General features: G+C 36.4%; 1 protein-coding gene across 2 annotated transcripts; it reads right to left on the reverse strand.

Moving 5' to 3' along the window:
• Positions 1–824: 824 nt before the first annotated feature.
• On the reverse strand, positions 825–19,250 carry LOC135686538 (alpha-1,3-mannosyl-glycoprotein 4-beta-N-acetylglucosaminyltransferase B). 2 transcript variants are annotated; one of them, XM_065202791.2, is made up of 9 exons: positions 19,104–19,250; positions 12,792–13,070; positions 10,087–10,220; positions 8,394–8,742; positions 7,199–7,437; positions 5,941–6,134; positions 3,801–3,913; positions 3,223–3,425; positions 825–2,369 (listed from the first exon to the last, which is right to left on the reverse strand). In XM_065202791.2, exons 1-9 carry the CDS (start codon positions 19,180–19,182, stop codon positions 2,340–2,342), a joined length of 1,620 nt encoding a protein of 539 aa, XP_065058863.2. In that variant the 5' UTR covers positions 19,183–19,250; the 3' UTR covers positions 825–2,339. The 2 variants fall into 2 exon arrangements, with proteins under 2 accessions (XP_065058863.2, XP_065058862.2); XM_065202790.2 differs by lacking the exon at positions 19,104–19,250 and adding an exon at positions 13,917–14,358.
• Positions 19,251–24,936: the final 5,686 nt, after the last annotated feature.

The following is a 24,936-nucleotide window of genomic DNA, read 5'->3' on the forward strand; positions in this document are numbered from 1 at the left end:
ACCCTATAACCATTCATACATTAGTGAGATTTAGATTTTGAAGAAACATTTTTGGGGGCTTAGCCCCCCTTATCAAGCCGGTATATGTTCAGTTGGGCAGATTCTTTACCCGGCAAAGTAAACAAACTCTTTGTCGTGCCATTGATTTTCTATGAATTTTATTTATCCTCTTAGAATTGGTGAATAGTTTCTTAATTGGTTGATTTTGTAAATTGTAATTTTTAGATGCAATTCTGCTGGACTTAATGTGAGAGTTATCTTAAGCCCCCTCGGGGGCTTATTTATCTTTTCAGCCCTAGAGGAGGGGCTTAAAAGAGAGGGGACTTAAAAGAGCACTCATGGCGTCTTACCATTATAATTTACACACTGAGTATACTGAAATCAGAACATCCCCACAAACACTCTTCGTTAATATCAGTGTTCGCATCTACAATGTTACTTTAAAAATGTTTTTTGTTAGCTGCAGTTAAAATGTACCCAGAAACTATGTGGTACCGTCTTGTTTTGGCCAATGCCATCACATTAATACTGTAACGCCATAATGTAGCATAATAGCAATGCAGTGTGCATCATCTGCAAAGTTGTTGTATTTTCTATCATATTGTTACATTGTAAAGTGCAGTAGAGCAGCATTTGGCATTGGATAATTAAAGAACTGAATGAGTCTGGTCAGCCTAAGCCCGGAAACGAGTTTCAGAGGAATTATCTTGAATCGCTTCACATTTTAAGATGGTCTCCTGAAAATCCTCTTAAACATTTTGAGCTAAGAAAAAATTGAATATTTTTCACTGAAGACCGCAGAGCAAACAAAGAATAAAGCAAGATTGGAAAGAACTCAATATAAGAATTCAAAACTTACTTCACTACCGTTACTTCTGAAATGGTCCCATTTGTTTACCAATCAATTGAAAAACTGCCTAGTTACAGAAATCTACTGAAACGCCTAGATTTATATAAATTATTATGTAAAATAGTCACAGAAAATTTCTACATATGTGAGAATAACGTAACTGAGAGATGGTAAAATCGAAGAACAATAAATGATCATAGAATGAGTTGAAGATCTGAATGAAATTTTGAAGTCGGGCATCGTTCAATAGAGTACCAAATTGTGACGTCATTAAAACATTTTCAGAATTTTTGCACTTTGACCATATAATTCTAAAGAACAGCTGAAAATACATCTTGAAGTGCAAAATCAGTTAAACTGGTTCAAAATTGGGTAAGATATGGTTAATGGAAGATTTAAAGTTTGCAAACGGATCTCTGGCCTGGTCCATGAAGTTATCAACCAAGTTGAAGGGAACTAATTGGGCCTGTGTTCATTAAAAGTCAGGCCAAGAAAAGCCAGGGTTGTTACAGGGTTTTGAAGGAATCAAAGCAGAGCACCAGCTTAAGGATATTTTCACTTATAATCTAGGATCTTACACTGGCATCTTTAAGGGCCAAAATGACTTATGAAAATGAAAGAAAAAACTAAATAACAAAACTACAATAATACGACAAAAAGCAACACTGTAGCTCAAAATCAAGGGCACTTTGAAAATTTTCGCGGCAAGCGTTATTGGCACGAGTAACGTAACAAATGCTAATAATATATAATAAAAGTAAAGAATATGGAAAGGAAAAAAATTATATAGGATGAGCATCTTATATAAACGATTTTACATGGACTAAAGTTCAAAATCAATGCATACTGCGTGCGTGTAATAAAAATGTCCGTAAGTTGATAAAAAGATGCGACTTGATGAATAAATTATAATTTTAATTGACGCTTTATTTGGATGATACATTTTAGAAATTTCTTTAAAAAGGAACAGCGAAATCATCTTAAGATACCCCTTGAAAATACCCGTTAAAAAAGATGCAATGACTCTGTGCAATCTGGGCATTCTCTTCTTATTTTATCAAATAAGAAACTCCCTGTTTAGGATAACAATAACAATGACAATAGCTCTTCGAGAATCATTGGTCCTGGACGCCCATAACAGCCATCAAATCACCGATTACCGGTTTAAGGAAAGAGCAAATTTGGAAAGACATTCTTCAGACATCGCAATTTAAACAGTTTAGAACATTTCGTGAAAAATGTACCCTTTACATGTACACATGGGCCTCGCAAATAATTCATTGTCATGCTGCTGTTGCTCCTGGAAGAAGGATGTACCTCGGAGAGAAAAGCAACCCGATGATTCGTCGCACCTTATTGAGAAACAAGGAGGGAAGGTTTCACTGCCAGAACACAGACCGCTTATCCTTTTTTCAAAATATGAAATACCGGGTTAAAAGTGTTTCTGGGAAGAAAATGCCCTCTTAGCACCGGGGTACTCCAGCCTCTGTCATCTTTGTTTCTTCTCAACAATGTGAATCTGTTTAAAAGAAGAAGATTAATCACAAATCCAAAAGATACAAATAAAATTCGTGGAGAGGTCCTAAAAATACTTGAGGTCATTTGGATCAAGGAAGAGACTATCGAATAGCTTGGTGAGAGTACCATGCTTTATGTGTAGAGCAGTGGCGGAAATTATGGGGGTATGGGGGGGGGGGGGGGGCTCGGGCATAGGGGCATCGGGCATCGGGCTGCTTGTTAGTTGTATATTTAATTTCAATTCCGTAAAGATTAGCCGATCTTTCAATCGGATTCTTCCAAATGAAATGTTTTTTTCAAACGTAATTCCCATTGAAGAAAACAAGATAAAATACAGAAAATGAACATTACAATTACAATCATGTTGTTGTCATGAACGACTTGTAAATAGTGTAATCGGTCGACCTCATGTATCATCAATTGCCTTAGATGATATATCGATCTTGATATCAAAAGTCATAAATGGATTGCTCTGCTAGGGTCCCGCAAAAAACCACCTATTTTCATTAAAATGTGCAGTTTCCTTAAAATTAGACATGATTCAAGATTTTATCTTGTCGGAAAATCGTAGGCCAAGGCCCTCCCAAATGAAAGCTTGAATTTCCGCCACTGGCGTAGAGTGCTTATTGGTCGATAGGAGAAAGAACATGCAGGCGATGATAAAAATCTAGATTCGGATTGCCGCACCTGCTCAAAGAAAATAGTCATTATATGCGCGCATTGAATAGATTTTGCGCCCACATTTAAGTTTTGGCTATTCTTAAATTTAATTTGAGCAACAACAACAGTCTGAGAAATAAAACAGTCTGAGCAATGAAACATTCGGTAGAGAAAATGATAAATTCACATCATACTTCGCTAAGGGCAACCCAGTTTTCGTTTTTATGATCGACGACTCTGATGCGTAATTCGGCTATTGCACCAATGTTGTCGGGGACTTTGTTGGCTGCAAGACCGTTTGCAGAGAATCGCCCCACCTCTATGTAGCTATCCCTGTTGTATTCATTTTGTATATAACTTTCTTTGTCCTGCAGGTTGGATATCTCAGCTGCAGTCACTGAAAAGATGAAAACAAATTTAACAACGCTTTAAGAAACTCTACACTGCACTAACACTGCTATAAGGAAGTTGAAACAAGGGCTTACTTTGATGAAGTCCCAGCCCCAGCCCCAGCCCCAGTCCCAGCCCCAGCCCCAGCCTCAGTCCCATCTCTAATCTCAGCCCCAGCCCCAGCCCCGGCTCAAAGTCCTACGTTAAAGAAATACCATGGAAAAATTTTGGTATTTTGTTGAGCGGATAAAAATGAAAGGTCAATTGCTAAATCTATTTGAAATATGTTCTGTGAGAAACATGTAGTTTATTAAACAAGCGTCACAGGTGACTGTTACATTTTCAAGAGAATAGTGAAATACATATCACCATAAAAACAAACCTTGCTTTTTAAGCGAATCTGCCTTCTCTTTTTGCGCTTGAGTCAAAACTTCAACTGTCGCATTCACAAGCAAATCTCCTGGATGGTCAACCATGCCAGTCTTGAACTTAAACCTTATTGAAAATGGGAACGTCATAGACCCAAAGGATTCAATTCAAACAAATAGGCCTAAATTTGGCCTCTGAAGAAAGGAAGAGTTAAATTGAAGTTGATATGATCAATTTCCGCCCTGTTATTTTATTCGAGGGGCAAATCACTGCTTAAAATCACGTACACTCTCGAGAATAATCACATTTTAATCACAAATTTTTATATTAATAAAAAATAAAATTAATTAAACAGTATAACATTAATCACAAAAAATTACTGAAAAACAAATATTAGAATCTTTGACCAAGTTTATCGGCATATGTTATTGAAAAGTGCAATATTTAGAATGCCCTCTCGCACTTCCAAACTTTTCATGAACACTTTGGAAAATCTGCAAACGCACGCTCGGGAACATGAACAAAACAACAACAAGTTTTTCTAAGCACCGTGCGATGGAACAAAAATTGAGGCCATGTTATGATGCCGGGTTCACTGAAACAGCCATTGCTGTTTTTGTTGCCCAAATGCCACTGAATTTGATCTGACCGAAAACCACGCCTGATAGCAGTCATTTTTCACCCATTGCTACAGGGGCGGATCCAGACAGTTCCGGCTGTTGCAGTTGCAACTGTTACATTTATGGGAAATGATTTATGTCAGATTCTTGTAATTTCCCCAAATAAAGTTCGATCTTTCTGGAACTTGGAAATTTTTCTATCGGTTTAAGTTTCAGGAATGACAGTTTCATTTTGCTAATAGCGATGGGCAGAGAACAGAGCACATGCATTTGTCTTAATTTCTCTTACAAGGTGTTCAACAACTGTTTACTGTTTTTCATCCAAGGCTATTTGCATCCATGTTACTAATGCTACTGTACAGGAAAGATAGCTCTTTTGATGCATATTCAAATTCTTATGACGAAAGTAGACGGCCTACAGAACAGAGCATATGCATTTGTCTTAATGTCTTTTGCAAGGTGTTCAAAAACTGTTTACTGTTCTTCATCCAAAGCTATTTGCATCCATGTTGCTAATGCATCTATGCCCACGAAAGATAGCTCTTTTGAGGCAAATTCAAATTCTTATGACAAAAGTAGACGGCCCACAGAACAGAGCACGTGCATTTGTCTTAATGTCTCTTACAAGGTGCTCAACAACTGTTCACTGTTTTCCACTTCAGGCTATTATCACCCTGCATCCATGATGTAGGAAACCTATCATATCGATTTAATATTTCGCTTATGCAGCTGTTCAGAAAAGATAACTCTGTTTTTGGTTGTCAATGTTATTAAACTTTTGTACCTTTTTTTTCGCAAATCTGCAACGGTCAAATTTTTCTCTGGATCCTCCCCTGTGCGGAACTGCTAATTTCATATAGTATATTGCAAAATCGTTGCCAAACTGGCATGATTGTTTGTCATTCAATTTATGAAACATTGTTGTTTAACCTGGCTTATGAATTGGTTTACCGTCATGTGTTCAAACGACGTTTATTGCACATGAAATTATTTGAGAGCACTTTTTGATCTATGATTCAATTTCTAAATAATCCTAAATTAATAAAAAATTAATCAGTTTTGTCTCTAAAAATCAAATTAATCACACACAAAATTAATTTAATCGTAAACTGATCACTAGTGATTATTAATCTCGTACACCATTTTCAAGAGTAATTTGCCCCTCGATTTGATTTCATGCAACTGGTATTTTAAAAATAAAACAACACACGCGGCATCTATCATTCTAACAAAGGATTCAGAAGGACCAACACTAAAGTAAAATATGAAAGACAACAAATCTATTTATCATCTACGCTTCGGTGTATAGATCTGGAAGGCCCTAAGCTACAATTTTGAGTGTCGCACTTAATGTGAATGTGAATATACGGCAACTGTAAAACTGGCGTCTTTAGCTCGATCATCAGCCCTATTGAGCATCGAGCGCCAAATTGAAAAACGGTAAACATAACACATAGTTAGTCTATATATCATAATATGCTAAGGGTTCTTACTGACATGATATAGTAAAGTAAGCGGTCAAAAATAACATGCCTGTCGACAATTGTGGGTTTCTTAAAACAGAACCGCAAAACTTCACCGGCATGGGGAGTGAGCGCCCAGAAGAAGGTCTGCCCGAGGTATGCTGCCTCTGCGGTGTAGCGTTGATAGGTTTCGAAGGATGTTTTCACAATTGCTTTGGGATTCAAGTGAGCCTGGAACATCGGTTCATTTTTGAAGTCCTTGTCCTGTGATTGAAAACGGATTCAATGAATTGCTGCAAATAATTAAATCCTATTTTTTCTATTAACTAGGCGAAAAGATTGTGTGAGATTTGTATGAGGAAACAAGAAATATTTTCACAAAAATCAAAGAAATATTCTCTTCGATGCCGTTTCAAAAAACGATTTTTCAGGTTTGGTTGACATATACTTCTAAAGTATTAAGCTTCCGCTAACGATTAATAATTTAAAGTTAGCAATGGATAAATATTTCTGGTGGAAATATTTCCACGAGATAAGAGAAACAAATAGTCAAAATAATCAAAAAAAACCACAACGGGCAAACACTTCACAAGCGAATAAAAATCTTTCGGGTCAAATTCACAACCAGGTTTTTTGAAACCAACAGGTGTCAGAAACCAACATTAATTTTTCAAGCGTTCGCAAACGAACAGTGGGTTTTCACAATTTATAGCACAGGTTGATGTACAATTGTCGGCAAATCAATGCCAAATAGATGAATTGTGATAGAATTAAATTAATCAAGAAATGGACGGGAAAGTGTAAGGCAGGAAGCATAGAAACGAGTAAAAGATAAACGTGGAAATAAAACTCAGTTGACAGATGACGTCAAAATCGGTTGAAAAGTTTCAAGTAGCAATAAACTCAACTCGTTTTCGCTTGCCATCCATATTACAGGATGGTTTTTTCGAATTCAACTCCTTATCGTGCTACGTCAATCGACAGTTGAATCGTGAATTTTCTCGACTTTTATTAGATTCTGGGTATTTTAAGCAACCGATTCGGTGTGAGACAGAACCATGTTGATTGGGGTTTGTTCTGACTTTTTCCTTTGATCAACGAATCTGTTCTCCTACTCAGTATGTTCATTTGACGAACTTTGTTCGTTAGCCAAGGCTCAGAAATCAGCCTTTCTTACAGAGAATAAAAACAAGTAACAACCATCAACATATACTCATTCGTCAACTTTTTCCATCCACATTCTACATCGATACCCACTTACATCAAAAATGTCATCCATCCACCATCTGAGGCCGAGCAACCATGTTTATAACATAAAAATGACTTACCACTAGAGCTTGTCTTTTTCCTTTAAGTGATGACACTTTTCCCACGTGCTGGAATAGCGAAGGTTTGAACCGAATCTTAAGTCTCTGCTTTTGTAAATTACAGTGTTTGCCATCTTTCTCAGGATTGCAAACTTTTACCCAAAGAATATGATCTAACAGCCAGTCAACAGGCTTGTCTTTATAAAACATCAAGAAAAAATCCACCATGACCGAGAGATCTGACGATTTAAATAGCTTACCTGTAATATAAACGATATAAATACTTACAGATTTTAAAAACTACACAGAGACGTATCTTGTACATTTCTATGTCGACTAGAAGATCGTTTTAATATACTTACAAATGTAGGACAAAGACCTGTAACAATTTTGCATACACAGCCTTCAAATCAGGAAGTGTTATAGAGAATGGAAGATTTGTCATATCTTTTTTCCCAAGAAAGTTGAAATTTCATAAACCTTTATCAAAATGACAATAAAATAAAGATGCATAGAGCGACAAGGTCGCCTATTCTGCCAAGAGGTCACTCAAATGTAGTTCCTTCTATTTAAGTTGGTGGAGATGAAGAATTCGTGGACAGTTGTAAACACATCATAACAATTTTTATCCTCTACTTGCAATCACAGCTTGAAATCCCTTGCACTATTCCAATTAAATGTTCGACAGAAGTAGAAATTACCTAGCTACAAATGTCACCTAAAGAAAACATGTCTACTTTCAAACAAAGCAAGTTACAAAGCAAAGAGATGGCAGCAGGTTTGCAAAGCAAAGAAGACGGGCTACATAAGGAGAGCACAGAGGACTTAAGGGCAACTGTCGTGAGCGATGTCGTTGTTTACACAAAGAAATTGAAGCATCGAAACCTCACTTCACTTTCATCATTGTTCCCTGTGTATGTCTGCTGACCAAAGTCTACAAGTGAGAGTAGCTCTGGGCTGGCTCTATACAGCCTAAAATTAATAAAGGTTGTCGAAGGACCATGTTCTGCAGAAGGTTGCTCTCGCAATTTGAATCTTACAAAATCAAAGAATTGTCTCCAAAAACAACCAAACAGGTCTTTTATAAACATTTAAAAATAAAAATGCTCCTGTCAGAAATTAATCAGAAAAAATACAGTGAAAGCCGTGACCAAAAGTAAAAATAAATTTTTCAGAAAATCAAAAGAAAAATCAAAGATATGAAAAACAAAGATACCTATAAAACCAAGAGACGAAAACTCGAGCATAAACCAATCATTGTTCTCCTGCTGTAATGCGAAGGTTAGGATTGTGCTTGCATAGGCTGGCGTTGCCACAATGTCGTCTTCTAACTGACAATAAAACCGGGCTTTATTTTGAGCATACATCATCATGAAAGAGTAGTCTAAGTTTTGCTTAGTCCGCCAGCGAACTCTGTCCGGAGAATCGTTAAAAGTCAACGGCAAGTTTTTCATATCTGGGTAAAATTCCTGATTTGGGACGATGAATTCAAGTATGCCTTCACTGACGGCATCAGAAAAGGCTTTTGACAGTTTTTCGACACGCTTTTTTGCAACACTGGGGGCCTGTAAAATAAAAATAGTGTTTAAGCGCTTAAACAGTTCAAATTTGTGAATTTTGTAAACGTGGGCACTAACTCTATCAAAATATTTACCAAAAGGATGATAAAACTCATCGTGACCTAATTGCCTTTCACTTTTTGGTTGCTTCCATGAGACGCTACCTATTTCAGAAAGGTATGTAATCATGTTTCTCTGTTTCAAATCAAAATTCTTGTAAGCGTTGATGCAAACAACAGATTCATCTGCATTACAAAAGCTAAGTATATAGTTGCCTTATAGGGGCACATATTTTGGGGTTTTATAGGGTATAATATTAACTTTTTGTCAGGAGTTGGTCAATAATAGATCCATTCCATACGTATATTCCGGTCAAGAGTTGGTCCATGATAGCCCACGTGTAGGTTCTACAATGCCTGCCAAAAGTCTTTGTACACTGACATCAGTTTCCAAGGGCAAATTAAGCCATTCCCTTCCCTCTTTTAACAATATTGGCTTACTACAAAACGACGTAGGGGATTAGGATGTACGCCTTTTTCTGCGAACTTCTATGATATTTTTCTAAATTATCAAGATTGTTTAGGGTGAGAGTGGGTGCGGAAATAGCAGTATTCGGGAAAAGAATTGAAAAATAAAAATACACAACGCAAATTGCTGGGTGTTCCAACTTTTGGCAATTATTGTAGTTGAAAATTGTCTGTAATATTCTTGGTCTGTAATATTCCATGTGCAGATTCCAATCGAGAGTTGGTCCGTAATATTCCCCGTGTACATTTAGTGGAGAGTTGGTCTGTAATATTCCACATGTACATTTCGTGGAGAGTTGGTCTGTAATATTCCCCGTGTACATTTCGTGGAGAGTTGGTCTGTAATATTCCCCGTGTACATTTCGTGGAGAGTTGGTCTGTAATATTCCCCGTGTACATTTCGTGGAGAGTTGGTCTGTAATATTCCCCGTGTACATTTCGTGGAGAGTTGGTCTGTAATATTCCCCGTGTACATTTCGTCGAGAGTTGGTCTGTAATATTCCCCGTGTACATTTCGTCGAGAGTTGGTCTGTAATATTCCCCGTGTACATTTCGTCGAGAGTTGGTCCGTAATATTCCACGTGCAGATACTAGTCAAGAGTTGGTCTGGAATATTCCGTACATTTAGTATAAACACTATAACATTCTTGTCGTAATATGTTTTCTGTAAATTCCCCACTTGATTGAATTTGAGAGTAGGATCAACTTGAGGTTACATTCTTACCTACAGAAAAAATTACTTAATTGGACCTTGGACAACAATCATTAAATTTACTCAGGCAGTTACAAAAAAATCAAAATGAGAAGTAACAAGGAAACCTACATCTCCAATAAAGACAATGAGGACAATTTCTGACCGGTCATCGTCTGTCAGGCCATTTATCAAAGAGCGAAGTGTTCCAGACAAGTATGATTGCTGTTCTCTGTAAATTGATGGAATACCAAATGCCAGAGAGACTGAAAAAGATTCAAAATTCAAGTTCTAGGAAAAATAAGTCAACATAACTTGTCTGTCAAAAATTGCTCTAAACAAAAAATATTCAAATTTTTCAATTTAACCACCAGCAAACGGAAGGTAAATCAAGCTTGAATTGGAACACAAAGTAAACTTTTGTTTAAATATTCATGGAAAAGCAATAACAAAAGTATATTGTGCTGCCTGTTTTAGAGCATGCAAACAGGGACAGATTTAATGGGTGGGGCTGTAGGGGGTGCAACCCCCCAATATTTCGGTATCCTTTGGTAAATTTGGTTCCTTTCGGTAAAAATCATTTTTTTGGAGTCAGTAGTTTAAAAAGTAGTGCCAAGATTTTACTTGACTTATTTTCTTATCAGTAGAGTAGTGAGGGGGGGGGGGGGGATTAAAACAGAAATTCTCAGAAAGTTGGTGTCAGAAAAAAGTACAAATCTGCAAAATAATTAGGACCTCAGGGGGGAGTTAATATTTCAGACAATATTAAAATTTATTTAAAGACTGCAAGCAAACAATCTTTTGGCTACTTTGGAAAATCAGCTTTTTACACATAGAGCTTCCTTGCCATACACAATTCAGAATATAAATGTTAGAGAGAATTGTGAAGGAAATAGACCATTGTAGAATGGGGTCAGCCACAAAAAGCTATGTATAACAGTAACTATGTTTGATTACCACGTAACCATTACCATATAAGAGAAGCGAAAGCAATTCCAGATGCATTTACATAATGGGTGTGTTTTCCCAAATTCTTAAGGCGTTGGTCAACAAAAATTTTCTCCTCTTTGCCCCTCCAATTTTCCAACCCTGGCTACACCACTGCTTCTTATCTTCTTTACCTTAAAGTTAAAAACCGAATTTGAAAATGGGCATTTCCATCATTTACCAGAGACCTAAAGGGTGTGGCAACAAAATCCAATTAGTGTCTAACAGCCCCCTAATCATTTTTGTTTAAATCTGTCCCTGAACGAAAGGCCTCCTTGTTGCACAAATAATGTTTTTATAACATAAGCTGCTTTTAAAAAAAACTTCTTAAGTTATTTGAAAATTTGAAAAATATAAATTTGAAAAATTTCCTATAAGATAACCCCCTAGCATTCTTTCAACATTAGTTTGATGCTAGAGCAAATTCTAATACATAAAACATCAACCTGAGCAAAGTCAATACCAGTATGTTGACACTTTCAATTTTTTCAACTGAAAGCATCTTTCAAGCTTGCTTTGTACAGATGCTACCTAAGTCAATACAGCACATTGAGACTGTCAAATTTTAATTTCCCCACAGTTGGCTCAACTGTTGAGATGAAAATATTGCTTCAAAAGGGTTTTTATCAATTAAAAAGGTTTAATGATAAGTTTCGATTTCAAGAAATTAAAAATGAACATGATAAATGGGTCCATTTATAGAAAATCTTGAAGACTACAGAAAGCTTTATCACCTGCCATTTATAAAATTACAATTCCATGGAAATCTAGTTGGCATGTAATTTCCTAGTTGTGACCAAGCCCCCTCTTAAAATTTAAGGTAAAATGCATCATCAAACAATACATAAAGTTAGTAGATAACCAAAGAAAATTTCATGGTCTGATCGAACCCAAATAATGTTCCAATGCAAGCTATGTAAATTTTGAAAATGATTCTTGGCAAGTATTAGAGCAACGCTAAAAAGGTCTTTTCAGAACATCTGGGGGCTATTTTTATCAACAAAGTTAATGCCAGAGTGCAAAAAATTCTACTGAAACATCCACATCCTAGAGAATTCTCGTAAATCTATTCAGGAACTAATGTAACTTTCTCTGCTAGACGAGTTCATTCATATTAAGAAAATTGCAACCATGAGATATTGCTTTCTCCTTATTGCACATTTGAAATGGCAACAGCACTAAATAAAGATGATTATAAGACTGAATCTGTATTCTAATAGGCAAGGAAATCTCAGAATCATCAGAGGAATATCTCAAAAGCACATTAGCATGGCATTTTATATCCCATAGCCCAAATATTATTCCTGTCAAAATATTTTGTCTATTATAACTTTGTTGGATGTGGCTTTTGATTTTGAATTGTTGACTGCCTTGCTCAGGGGCACAACCAAGGGTGTGGATGGAGGTGGGAAGCTGGCACCTTACAGCAAAAACCAACAAAAATGGAAAACTGCAATGCAGTATCCTCCTACCTTGCTTTGTATGCCTATACCTAGCTTTGTTGATCATTAGATCAGTAAATTTTTAATTCAATGATAATTGTAGCATAATAATCCAAAGACATCTCTTACTTCCTTGGCATTTTACATAAGACGAAACAAATCTTTAAGTTATAGTTGAGGTCTGTATGAACAAGCTTTTGAGATCCTTTTAGTCGGTACATTTGAGGTAAACACCTGAAAATGCTGAAATGTTAAAACATACAAATTTGAACTTAAATTTTCTCCATTCCAGAGAGAATGAGAGAACTGGAGAAATTCATCCAACCTTGATTGGTGGTACCCAGTACACCACAGGGAGACCTTAATGACTTAGCCAAAAGTCTTTTATAGACAAATATAGTAAAATACCTTTCTGTCTTGTTTTAGTTCCGATATGTATATTTGGAACCAATCCATTTGGCTGAGCAACCAAATGTGGAAGAAAGCCATAGATGCTTGGCAGGGACAGAATATTTGTTGTCTTGTTTGAAGGCAATGTCTTTTGGACAACACTGTTCAAAGAGACAAGTTCTCGGGATATGGATGTGCTGGTGTACTCAACTTCATTTAACTTTCTTTTCAGCTCATCAACTTTTGTCTCTAAAATAAGTTGCCAAGCTTCAAGTTTTTTTCTTGGCATCAACAAAACTAGAATGAAAAAAAAGAAAATGGAAATTAGTAGATAGGAGTTTTAAAGAGCTTTTGTCTAAAAGGCATAGGGCTTGTCACTTAAAATTTGATGCATGTAAACATAGTGTTAGATTTACATGCTACAAAATAGTTCTTGAAACTTAAAACCTCTCCTCCCATTCCTTACAAATCTGACTTTAGGTGAGTCAATTTCATTTCAAAGGCCCTTCCAATTTTAGGTATACTTGGCAAAGGAAAATTGAAAATAAGAAAAAGTTCATCCATTTTTAAAATCAGCACAAAAAATCGCATGAATCCAACAAAATGCCGAATTACCTAATTTACAAACAACCCATAAACAAGAAACAGAGCAAAAACCACAGACAAAGACATAAAGAGATTGAAGCATTGAATTATGCAAATTATAGATTCATTTGGTTCTATGCTAATCAAAGGCAATTATCATCGAAAGCTAGAACACCAATAGTAACAAGTTAAAACTGCAACAAGTTCGATCACCAGGAAAGCTCATTTGTACGTGGTATACGTCTGTACAAATGAAATTAGTCTTTACATAAAACTTATCATTCTTATCCATTATTGTAGAGTCACAGTAGTGTGGAAATTTAATCACTCAAAAATATCCACACTAACCCTAATTTCTTTTGAGTAACTGCCCAGATACAAAGCAATTGTAAGTCGGCATCACGTGAGTGCAAAAGACTAAGCGGAAACATGATTTTTCGCAATCAAACAGTTTTCTATGCTGATGTTTGGCTGCAAATTCGTAGCTTAAGTAATATCTAAATTCAGATTTTTCACACATTTTAACCAACTGCTGTAATCAACCTTTTCCGGCCTTACCTTCTGCCCTTTGCCGCCTTCTCATTAACAGCAACCCCATCATAAAAACGATTATCATAAAACCGGCAACAACCTTTCCTCTTCTAAGATTCATCACGAAGAAAGAGCTAGGGGCTCAATTAATCGTAATCTTCTTTTCATTTGGTTGAATGCAAGCGACAAAATTGTCAACAATGATTTCAGTAAACCGAGCCTAGCATGCAGGTCGTGTCACCCACTAGGCCAGTTTCAACTGATATTTTGTCGTCTTGATGTTCCCATAGTGTTAAAAATTAAAGTTTTTGTAAAATACCAGACAAGATTGTCTTTCTCTATCTAATAATTACATTTCATTACTGTAGGTGAACTCGACAACATCACAATTGATAAGATATTCTTCTTTCGAGGTTTATCGGGCAACATACAAACAATCCAACAACCATCACCTCCAGTACAAAAGCCGGAATGCAACCCAATACAATACACCTTTTCGAAGATCAGATGATTAGGGAATTGAATATCATTATATCTACAGTTTAAAAAGTTATTATTATTATTACCTACCACAACCCAGACTAGCCAGTTACAAATTACCTATGAAATTAAGAGATTTGTAGTTGTAGTTTTATTGAATTGAAAAATATTTATAAAAAATTTCTCGCAAATAAATTTAGTGTCAAAAAATTCTCGCAACTTAGTGTGACACAAGTTTCCAGTTTAAGAATTTTTGCAGGCAAGTCTATTTTTTGCTAGTTCACACAGGGCTCACGTCCCCGGAGGGGGGGGCGGAGAGGCAGTTCTAAAGCTGCAGTAAAAGGGAAAAAAGCTTTGGCCCCATACTTTTGCTAGCCTTGTCCCCCATTTTCAAATTCGAGGCGTAGGCCCTGTCACCAGCTTCTTTCCATTCGATTGATTTTGTTCTTTGTTATAATCAATTTATTGTATATACCAATCAGTATTTTATTCCTTAGAGCTTCATTGGCTTATTTGCAAACAAAATCACTTCTCATTATTTTTGGATACCTAAATTATGTTAAAGATGAATGATCGTTATACTCTCCTATGAAAACTGTCAATTTTATTTTCACTAAATTTTGTTAATGTTTATAGTTCTGAGTTGCATAGGAATATGGATCTAACGTAGGTTTTAAAGGCATTTTATTTTGTGTTGATGCTGAGGTTTTTTATATTAAGGATGAATTTCAATTTTTTGCAGATTGAATTACGAGAACTTTGCGTCTATTGGTGTCGTTTTCTGTATCTGGTACACAACCCTGCTGCTTGCAACTTTTCCAATTACATTTGCACGAATGGTCACTTTTCCATCTCGTGGTGTTAAAATTTCTAGCCTTGCATGTATTTTCCTATGGTCAAATTCCGCTTCGAAGAAATTTCTGGTCGATCGTTTTCTTTTTGTTGAGTGTTTGCGTAGTCTGATGTTTTATGATTGTAATGTCATCTGTATGGTCTAATGTTATGTGATTTTGCTGTTGTTGTGTGAAGCTCTGGAGTATGAAGTAAGTTTCCATTACTGAAATAAAATTGCTTATCGAAGAGAAAATTTTGCAAGGATCTCGCCATGCTTACTTTACACGAGCCCGCGTGTTGTGCAGCAAGCTTGAATTTGTGAATAAATATTTTAAAAATCTTATTTTTGCTATGGCATGACGGTTATAGGGGATCTTCCCTGAATCGATTTATTAGTCCATGTCTGTCAGGTCAGGGTTAACAGACTAAATTCAAAACAACATTCAGGTGACACCACTTGAAGCAATTCCGCGCTAAGCAGTCTGGGTTTTAGCAATGTCTGAAGATGTTGGGTTCGCTGACGTGTACAGTGCGTTGCAAAAACCGAATGAAAAGGAGATATGTAGCTACTTGTCTCGTACAGATATAAAGGTGTTGAAATAAATCAAATTTTCATTTCAATGACCTAACTCATCCAAAATTTGATTGCTATTTATGCAAAAATCCTAAGTATCTTATTAAGAACCACAAAAGATATACATTTTTGCTTAGGACAACTCCAGCAAGAGCTTGTCAGCCAATAAATTCATTTGCTTGAAACAAACGCAGATTTTTCACCTTTTTCTCTTTTATCTGGTTTCTGGCGCCATTATTTTTCTGGCGTTATTTGGTGTCAGAATATTAGGGTGTAAGGTGAAGATATACAAAAACAAGACAATATTTTACCCCAGAAATACACCGAATGCATATATTTGGGGTATTGCCTTTTTGATAAAGTCACAATAAGACATACAAAGAATGATTTTGACTGCTAACGTTCGAGGTGAGGCATAACCAACCAGTCATCTTATGGATGTCATGATCCGTTCCTTAGCCTCATTCCTCATTCTAAAAATAATTCCCCTTTTTTTGCTTCATCGTTGCACGTGTCAGCCGGCAGGAGACAAAAATTAAAACCGTAAGGACTGGACTTTTGGATGTTCCATGGTCAGTCTCCTGTATTTTAAGTATTTTTGTTAATTACCCTCAAGATATTTTCTTTCAACTGTGTATGTCAAAAGCTCTAACAAAATAATATTTGCTTTCTTGCTAAAAAGGAATTCTTATTCGCTCAGTTTATTTCCATTGGTAACGGGTTATCGAAACATCTGTGTTTAATATTTGCTCAAATTGAACAAAGACCTATCGCAATATAGAAATTATAGATAATGAAAGAACTTCGACGTAGAGGAAATATAATCTTTACGAGAATTCATAGTCGCCATATCGCTTTTGAGTCACACATACACGAAATTGATAGAGTCAAAACAGGATTCTGTTTAACCTATTAAATACGAGAACATTAAAAATTCAGAGCCAAAAATAAATCATATCACCAGTTTCAAATCTAAATTTTGCAGTTCAAACAAAACCGACCGACAACTAAATTGGAGACAATTTAACATTTACTGCTCAAGCTGCTTTGAAATTGCTATTTATCATACTTTGCTTTATCGTCATCAGTTTCGTCCGTCTAATTGGCATAGCTCGAAAAAATAACGATATTAAAGTTTTTAAAACATTATATATTACATCGCTATTAAGTGGCGGCCGCCCCCTCCCCCTGATTCAGAGAAAGTTGGTGTCTGAGAAAAGTGCAAATCTGCAATAAAATTACTACCTCAGGGGGGGGGGGGATTGATATTTCAGATAAAATTAAAACGTTTTAAAGACTGCAAGCAAACGAGTACAAGAAATATTCTGAAATTTTAAGCTAATCTAAAGGGGGTGGTCGCCAAAATTTTCCCTCGTCTCCTCTATATCTCTTCAGAATGTTTAACAAATTTCCCTCGTTTGAGGGTTTGCATATGGAAGTCTTTTACGTTCTTTAAAAATTTCCTAAACTGCATTCTGAGATGCTTGTCGGGAATTTTGCAGATTTTGCTCCAAGGATAACTGACTTAGTTTGAAACGTATGCATACTGCTTATTATTTTTAAATAGAGGGTTGGAGAATGGGGTCAGCCACAAAAAGCTACATATAACGGTTATGTGTTTGATTAGCCAACCATTGTCACGTAAATTGTCTCCCAGCCTAGTACTCCAGCCAGCCTAGTACTCCAGCCAGCCTAGTACGCACTTAAAATATCACCGGGGCATCAAAGTTACTGGCGTCTCCAGCCCGGGATAGGTGGGAGGGAAAATGGTGTCCGGGATAACGCCCTTTTGGGATGCGTCCTTTTCCCATGAGAAGCATTTTCTTCCGTAGGAAACACCTCTTTTGTCCCAAGAAAAATGTCATTAAATTTACCGTTAGTAATAAACATTATTGCCTGAAACTTAATTTCAGAGTTTTGAAATTAGAAATTTGTAAAAATCATGAAAAGACCTATAATCAAGTGCTACTGTCACAAAATCGTACACAACGTACAAATAGCTCACAAAAGTTTTTGAGGGGATATAAAACAAAGCTGTAGTCGATAAACCAAGTTTGTTGACTATAGAATAAGCTTCCTCGATTGGCTGGCAAATTGTTTTCGAAGAGTTGATAAATAAATTCTGTTAGAAATATTTCTCTCGCTGCTTAATAGAATAATATATTCTAGCAGAAGGTTGACTAGTTCCCCCTATTCAGCCCCCCCCCCCCCTGGTGGCTCCGCCACTGACAGCAGCCCCAACCGGAAGAGCAATAACGGAAATGAGGTTCAACAATTCCAGCGTATCGTTTTAATGGAGTTTCTAGAGGCAAGAAGGATTTCGTATGTTTTAAGAAACCAATCGATTAAGAAATTTTAGTGTAAAGAACACTGATGTAGTATTTCCAATCTAGTGTATTGTCAATTTGTAAACCAAGATAATCTCTTGTACATGATCCTTGACTTTTAGTGAAAGTTCCTGGCTTAGATTTCTCATAATTGTTTTTTTGTTTTGTATAAATGAACATTGACTGGGTTTTCATTGCATTTATAGACAGTTTTTTCCCTTCAGTTACTTTTCCAGATTTTCCAAATCATTAATAACAGCCTCATTCAGTTAAGTGATATCAAGCGATTAATAGCATAAGCTAGTATCATAAATGGAAATGGACGAGTCATGTACTGCCTGAGGGTGAAGCCAGTTTCAAGAAGTAGCCTGAAAAAGCACAAATATAGGCTTTGGCAAATTTTAGAAACAACACTTTTTCAAACGTCAGAAAGGGTTATTTCTATAACAATTAGAGCCACATTCTGTAGGAAAAACTGCTATTTCGACATTCTGTAGAAATCTAACTTCTTTCTATAAATGATGCAACAACCCCGTTATGCGTAAATAAGGCCACGGCTGCAAACTGTAATACATACGGCGCAGGTCACTAAAGTGTTTCGGTGCTGAAGTGTTAAAATAGGAAACACCGCAACTTCCGAAAACAAGCGAATATAAATGCAATTAAATTCCAAATATAGCTAACATAATATACAACAAAGCAAAAGTAAACTGGCTAGTTGGTGTACAAATTTAAATAGAAGATGGTGATGTCGGAATGGTGGATGTGGAATTGTGCGAATGCAGCGCAGCGGAAAAGAAATAGACAAAGAAAGTGGAAGAGGAGAGGGTTGCAAGTGATTCGAGGGAGCATGGGCGGTGGTGGTGGAATAAAAGTAAAATTTCCAACCCCATAATACTCAAGGCAAGAACGTTGGCAAGAACTTTGTTATCTCTTCAAAATAACCAATATAAGATATATATGTAGCAAACAATAAAGAATAGATGATGAAAATCTTACCACTGTCATCAAGAAACAGGAGCATGAAGAATGGAATTGAAATAATTATGGCGAAAACTTTACACTTCCTGTAAGGCATCGTGAAAACACATATAAACAATCTGGTACTCGTGCTGAGTAGATCAACACATTTGATTTAATTTGCTTCATCTTTTGCCGTTTGGGTTAGCAGAATACAGCAGAATTATTAATGAATTGCGATTGAAAGAAATAAGTGGCAATAGAGATTCAAATAGCATTATTTACTTGTTTCCGGGTGGATTCCGCAATCTTACATGCTATAACTTTTGTTCACATGCAAAGCAAATGCATTTCGTCAATTTTATAGTCAACGATTTATATAAAATGGAAACATCTGATTTCATTACTTTAAAATAGAAGGAAAGAAGCATACAAGGGGGATGTTTGTAATTAAGTAGAAGATTCCTTATATCCTTTAAAGCTTTCTAAGGATAGTCTGAGCTAGTTTGAGCTCTCCCTAGTGTGACTCTACGGTGTTCAGTTGTCGGGTCACGTTTGCACTTCTATTGATACAAACTATATCCAATCGTAGCAAGAATTACTATGAGGAAGAATATATTCAGATGGGTGCACCTCCTTTCATCATTTTAAAGGAGATGTACAACAAAAAGAAAATGAAATTTTCTAGTTTTTTAGAGCAATCTTATCATCGACACAGATTCTTTATCAAACAGGTGTGATCATCAAGACTTCAAAATCAGAGATTCAGGTCTAAAGTTTTTATCCATAATTAGTAGAATAATAAACTTCTCAAATACGCAAATTTTTTACATTAATTTTTAACGCATGCACTGCAGAAAGCTCGAAGTGAAAAACATCACCCTGGAACAACAGTTACAAGCAACTATAAGCCTCTCGAGGCTCTTTTGCTGCGGTGTATATCATTCTTGGTTGATTCCACTGACGAAAATACGAACATAAAAGAAGGAATGGAAGAATTTTGAGATTGACGGATGACGCCAGGGATTAATTCCGAGATCTCTGGTACACTTGCTAAAAACGCAAGTTGACCGCTAAGAATTATATTTGATCTAACTTTAGAAATTTTACATTTCTTAATTACGAGACCATTGAAGTTGTGGGCATCGTGCGAACCTGCAATATCATTGAAAACCTGTTCCTACGCACCAGTAAGGCATCCATCATATTAAAATCGCCACCGACCACAACTGGTGTCGTTCCCTCACAAATTCACTTACCTAAATTTTTAATGGAAAGTAAATCTTGAGATAAACAAGTAATTTTGAATACCAATGAGTATGAGTGTAAAGTTTATTGGAAGATTCGTTGTAGTTATTCGCTGGTAAGCGGTTGTTCGCTAGTTCCACAAAGCTCTGTTCTAGACCTAACACTTTTGATGATATCAAAACAGCGAAAATTTTGAAACATACTTAAGTTTCTTGTCTGATACTGAGTATAGAGCGTCAGAACATAAATTCAAAACTAGCAAGAATATATATATATATCTAGTTGTAGATCGAAGTAAGTGCGCTGACAGCTGCTTGCCAATTAAATATATTTTAAATTGAAGTAAGTGCGCTGACAGCTGCTTGTTAATTAAAGATATTTTAAATTGAGTCCTACTCTGTGCTTACACGCTTTTTTTATAAGGACGACCCTTGTAAAAAACATCAGGTGTGTGAGGTGAGACCATTAATAAGCGAAACGTGAGAAATAAGGCAGGCTGAAATTAAAAAAAATTTAAGAAAAAAATACCAGCAAAAAGTAAAAATGAAAGAGTAGCAACAGAAAACAAAAAGAAAAATAGCATTAAATTCTTTATCAAGTACATGTTGTTTTGGGAAACTATTATGCACAAAAAATTCCATTAAAAAAATAAGAAACATAGCAAGGAATATGTGGGACAGAACTTATGCAAAAATATAGGAAACACGAGGCTAAAACTGGAGCCAAGCGTTCTTATAAAAAGGCTTGTAAGGTGAAAGCGTCCTGTCGTCACAATAGTTGTCAAATGATGACGGCACAAAAACTTTTTTTTCTTGAATTTTTGAAGTTTGTTCCCATAACCTGGAAGAGCATTATGAAATACCTCTAAATCCGCAAAATCAGTTAAAGGTATTACGACTTGGCTGAGATATGACCAGATGAGCACAAGCTCTGGCCCCATCAAACCTCTGTATTTTGGTCTCAGTTCATAAATAGGTCTCCCAATTTTTGGCAAATTTAACTGATTTTGCATATATAGGAGTATTTTGTGGTGTTCTTTCATGTTTTGTGGTCAAAATTTGAAAATCTAAAAACGGCTTTTTGTGCCGTCACCATTGACAACTCTATAGCGGTTTTTTCGTGCTTATGTAGATATATTCCAAAGCTGCTAAATGGAACGACAATCGGACTCTATCAATAATCCAAAACATGTCTTCATTATAGTTGTTTTTGTACAATCTGGGTTTTCCAGTAAATGCTGCCCGAATGTTTCAATTGTCGTTATTCATCTGAAGATTATCTTTTACATAAATCCTTTATTGCAAACTGTGTATCATGGTCTCAAAGAAACTGCAAAATGAGCGTATTAGTTAAAACGAGCTTTGATTTTGATCAATTTTAACAGTACCTTGGTCTTCAAAGGCAATAAAATAAAGTCAGAAAATTTAGCAAAATCTCGTCAAGTCAATTGTATTAGGGTGGCTTCCACCTAGGCTTCCGTATCCATTTTCCACTTTCCATCCTTTTGGCCATAGAAGTATCCCATTTTCTAGCTTTACAGGTAAATCTTTAGATTTTTGACAGTTTTTAAACAAGGGGGGGGGGGGGGCTTTTGCCTCGTCACATTCCGCCACTTTCTACTCCTATTCCTTTCTTAGGTCTCAGATAATTTTAGACGAAATCCTCTGATTAGACAAGTCACTGTTTACTGTGAATGTTCATTAATATTTCCACTCGTATCAAGACATTTTTCAAGGTTTTCGCTTAAAAATTGTATAGGATAAGCTTCAGTGCAGGAAATTCAATCTTTCATTTGGGAGGGTCCAGGCCTACGATTCTCCGACAAGATAACATCTTGGATCATTTTAAGGAAACTGCACATTTTGATGAAAATGGACTATTTTTTGGCGGGATCCTTTAGAAATCTTTGCTGACAATGCCATAATTAAGTAGCAAGAAGAACAATCCATTTATGACTTTTGATATCAAGATCGATATATCATCTAAGGCAATAGATGATACATGAGGTCGACCGATTACACTATTTACAAGTCGTTCATGATAAAAACATGATTGTAATTGTAATGTTCATTTTCTGCATTTTATCTTGTTTTCTTCAATGGGAAATACGTTTGAAAAAAACATTTCATTTGGAAGAATCCTATTGAAAGATCGGCTAGTCTTTACGGAATTGAAATTAAATATACAACCTATTTAGTACTGGCTAAAATTTTATCGGCTATGCTATGTTCAAGTTTGCAAAAAGGGCACAGAGAGGTTATAGAAGCCCCCGGGGAAAAAAGGGAAAATGCAGCTCACCTGCGAGCGAAGCAAGCAGAAAATTTGGCAAGCATGCCTCTTAGATTAGCTTGATGATTTCTTGCAATAATTTTGACATGTTAAACGGTTGTCAATTATCCGACGAAAGCCCGAATTTTCTGACAAGATCGATGATTGGGGGGGGGGCCCATACCCCCATAATTTCCGCCGCTGATAAGCATTAGAGCAGTAATACAAGGTGGTAACAAATACCAACGTTGAAGTTTGAAGGTCGCTGATAAACTCGAAAATTCCCTCTTTGAATATGCATACGTCTTGGCACTATATTTCAAATAGATCTATTGGCTGAAATGGTTACGCTGCACTCTGCTGGCTCTTCGTCCAAATATATTTATATTTAACAATGCTGTCAGGACCGGGGACAGGGGGCCATCAGTAATGATGCCATCATTGCCATCAGTATGCCTACAAATGCCATCAGTAAAAATTCCTGTTCATCTTCTAAGAAGCGTCAAAACATATCTTTGAGCATCGATGACCCAAGAAAGACTAAACCAGCCAATCAAAATATATCACCTTATTTACAATGTTTCAAACTTTGTTTAACAATATCCCAAACCTACATTTCAAACAAAAGAGAAAGCATTTGTTGCTAAGTAGCTTTATTGAAACTATACAGAGAGGTTGCCTGCTTTGACTTAGCTGAGAGGCTATTCCATAACTTCCCATCCCAAAAAGAAAAAATTGCTGGCTACCCCTGGATTTTTTTCCAACATCCTCAAGTTGTTCTTCCTCAAGTCGGGTGACCACCTCCAGCTTGTTATCGCGTACTTTCAGTTGCAAACCTCCGTCTTGTCTCTTGAGAATGTTGTGGCGTTGAAGCCGTGTGCCCAGTTTCCTAAGATCGAAATCAATAGCCTCATTCAGCTGAGTCAAATCGTGAGACTGGTAGCACAAACTGGAGTCATCAGCATACCAGGACACGTTGCAATCTTGAGCTGTTTGTTTGAGATCATTGATGTTTACGAGGAAAAGAAGTGGGCCAAGACATGAACTTTGTAGAACAGCGACTTCTATGTCCGCAATTTAGTCGCATTGCGTGTTTCTTATTTGCTACATATTTATCGAATTTTCACCGCAAGAATTCCTTAGTGACCTTTTCTTCATTCACACATTGGTAGAAAAAGCTGATAAACTGAATGCGAGATCGCTTGTAATACCACAAAGAAAAACTATTCAGGAAGAAGTTGCAAAACTCTGTAACCATTGTCAGAGTCAGATAGCCTTTCTATCTTGAAGTGATAGAGGTGACTAGCAACATGATAAATTGAAAGAAGCATAATTATTTGCTAATATTCTTAAACATAAACGTGTTTTCCAAAAAATTATGCACGCCCTCAAATTGTATTTGTTCATCTTCGCTAATTTTGCCCATCTAAACATGCAAATTTGTCATCAAATGGCAACGGAAAAATCCAAACCCAAGTAGAAAATTTTGAACAATATATTGATAATAATTTAGAGTTGCGTGATAAATGAAACCCTGCAATACGTAATACTAATTTAGAATTTTGCCGACTCCAGGTCTTGCCGAATTGGTATCATACCTGGGTTGCTGCTAGCAGGGCCGCCGAGAGCGCGTACGCGTAGACACTTTTGCCAGTAAAAGACAGTATTTTGCAAAAGTTGGCAAAACACTCTCAAATTGACAGCCTAGTCTTTCCTCTAAAGTTAATATTCGAAGCGGAAAAGAGCCAATGTCGTTCCAGTTCACAAAAAGAACAACAAGAACCTCAAGCAAAACTATAATCCCATTTCCCTCCTTCCTATTCTTGGGAAAGTATCTTGGTTTCGCCCTGGAGACTCTACTATCAACCAGTTGATCTCAATTGTTCGCTCTATCTCTGTTGCATTTGATGGGCTTCAACCCTCCTCTAGATGTACGGTCAGTTTTCTTAGACATTTCAAAAGCTTTCGATAGAGTATGGCATGATGGATTGATCTACAGTAAAATGGTGTCTCTGGGCAGTTTTTATCACTGATTCGAAGTTTTTTAAAAGACCACATGCAATCTACTGTCTTAAATGGCAAAACATCACAATGGGGCAAAATTGGTACTGGAGTTCCACAGGGATCGATTTTAGGTCCCCTTTTCTTCCTTGTTTACATCAATGATCTGACAACAGATCTCAAATGCAATGTTAGGTTATTTGCCGATGACACATCGATTTTTTCAGTTGCTAACAACCCAAATAAATGCGCTGCAGATCTGAATCATGACTTAGATCGTATCAAACGTTGCGCACATGACTGAAGGATGTCGTTCAATCCTGACCCGGCGAAGCAAGCAGTTAAAGTGACTTTT

This window comes from Rhopilema esculentum, chromosome 6 (assembly GCF_057945365.1).
Source record: "Rhopilema esculentum isolate cy_ngs chromosome 6, ASM5794536v1, whole genome shotgun sequence".
NCBI classification, from domain to species: Eukaryota; Metazoa; Cnidaria; class Scyphozoa; order Rhizostomeae; family Rhizostomatidae; genus Rhopilema; species Rhopilema esculentum.

What these genes read in the sequence shown, in the direction of transcription:
- LOC135686538 (XM_065202790.2), bottom strand. Translation starts at nt 14,010, where the DNA reads ATGAATCTTAGAAGAGGAAAGGTTGTTGCCGGTTTTATGATAATCGTT. An exon ending in AAGGCGGCAAAGGGCAGAAG is followed by an intron (nt 13,071 to 13,916) that starts GTAAGGCCGGAA and finishes TTTTCATTCTAG; the next exon opens with TTTTGTTGATGCCAAGAAAA. An exon ending in ACTGGGTTGCCCTTAGCGAA is followed by an intron (nt 2,370 to 3,222) that starts GTATGATGTGAA and finishes TCTTTTAAACAG; the next exon opens with ATTCACATTGTTGAGAAGAA.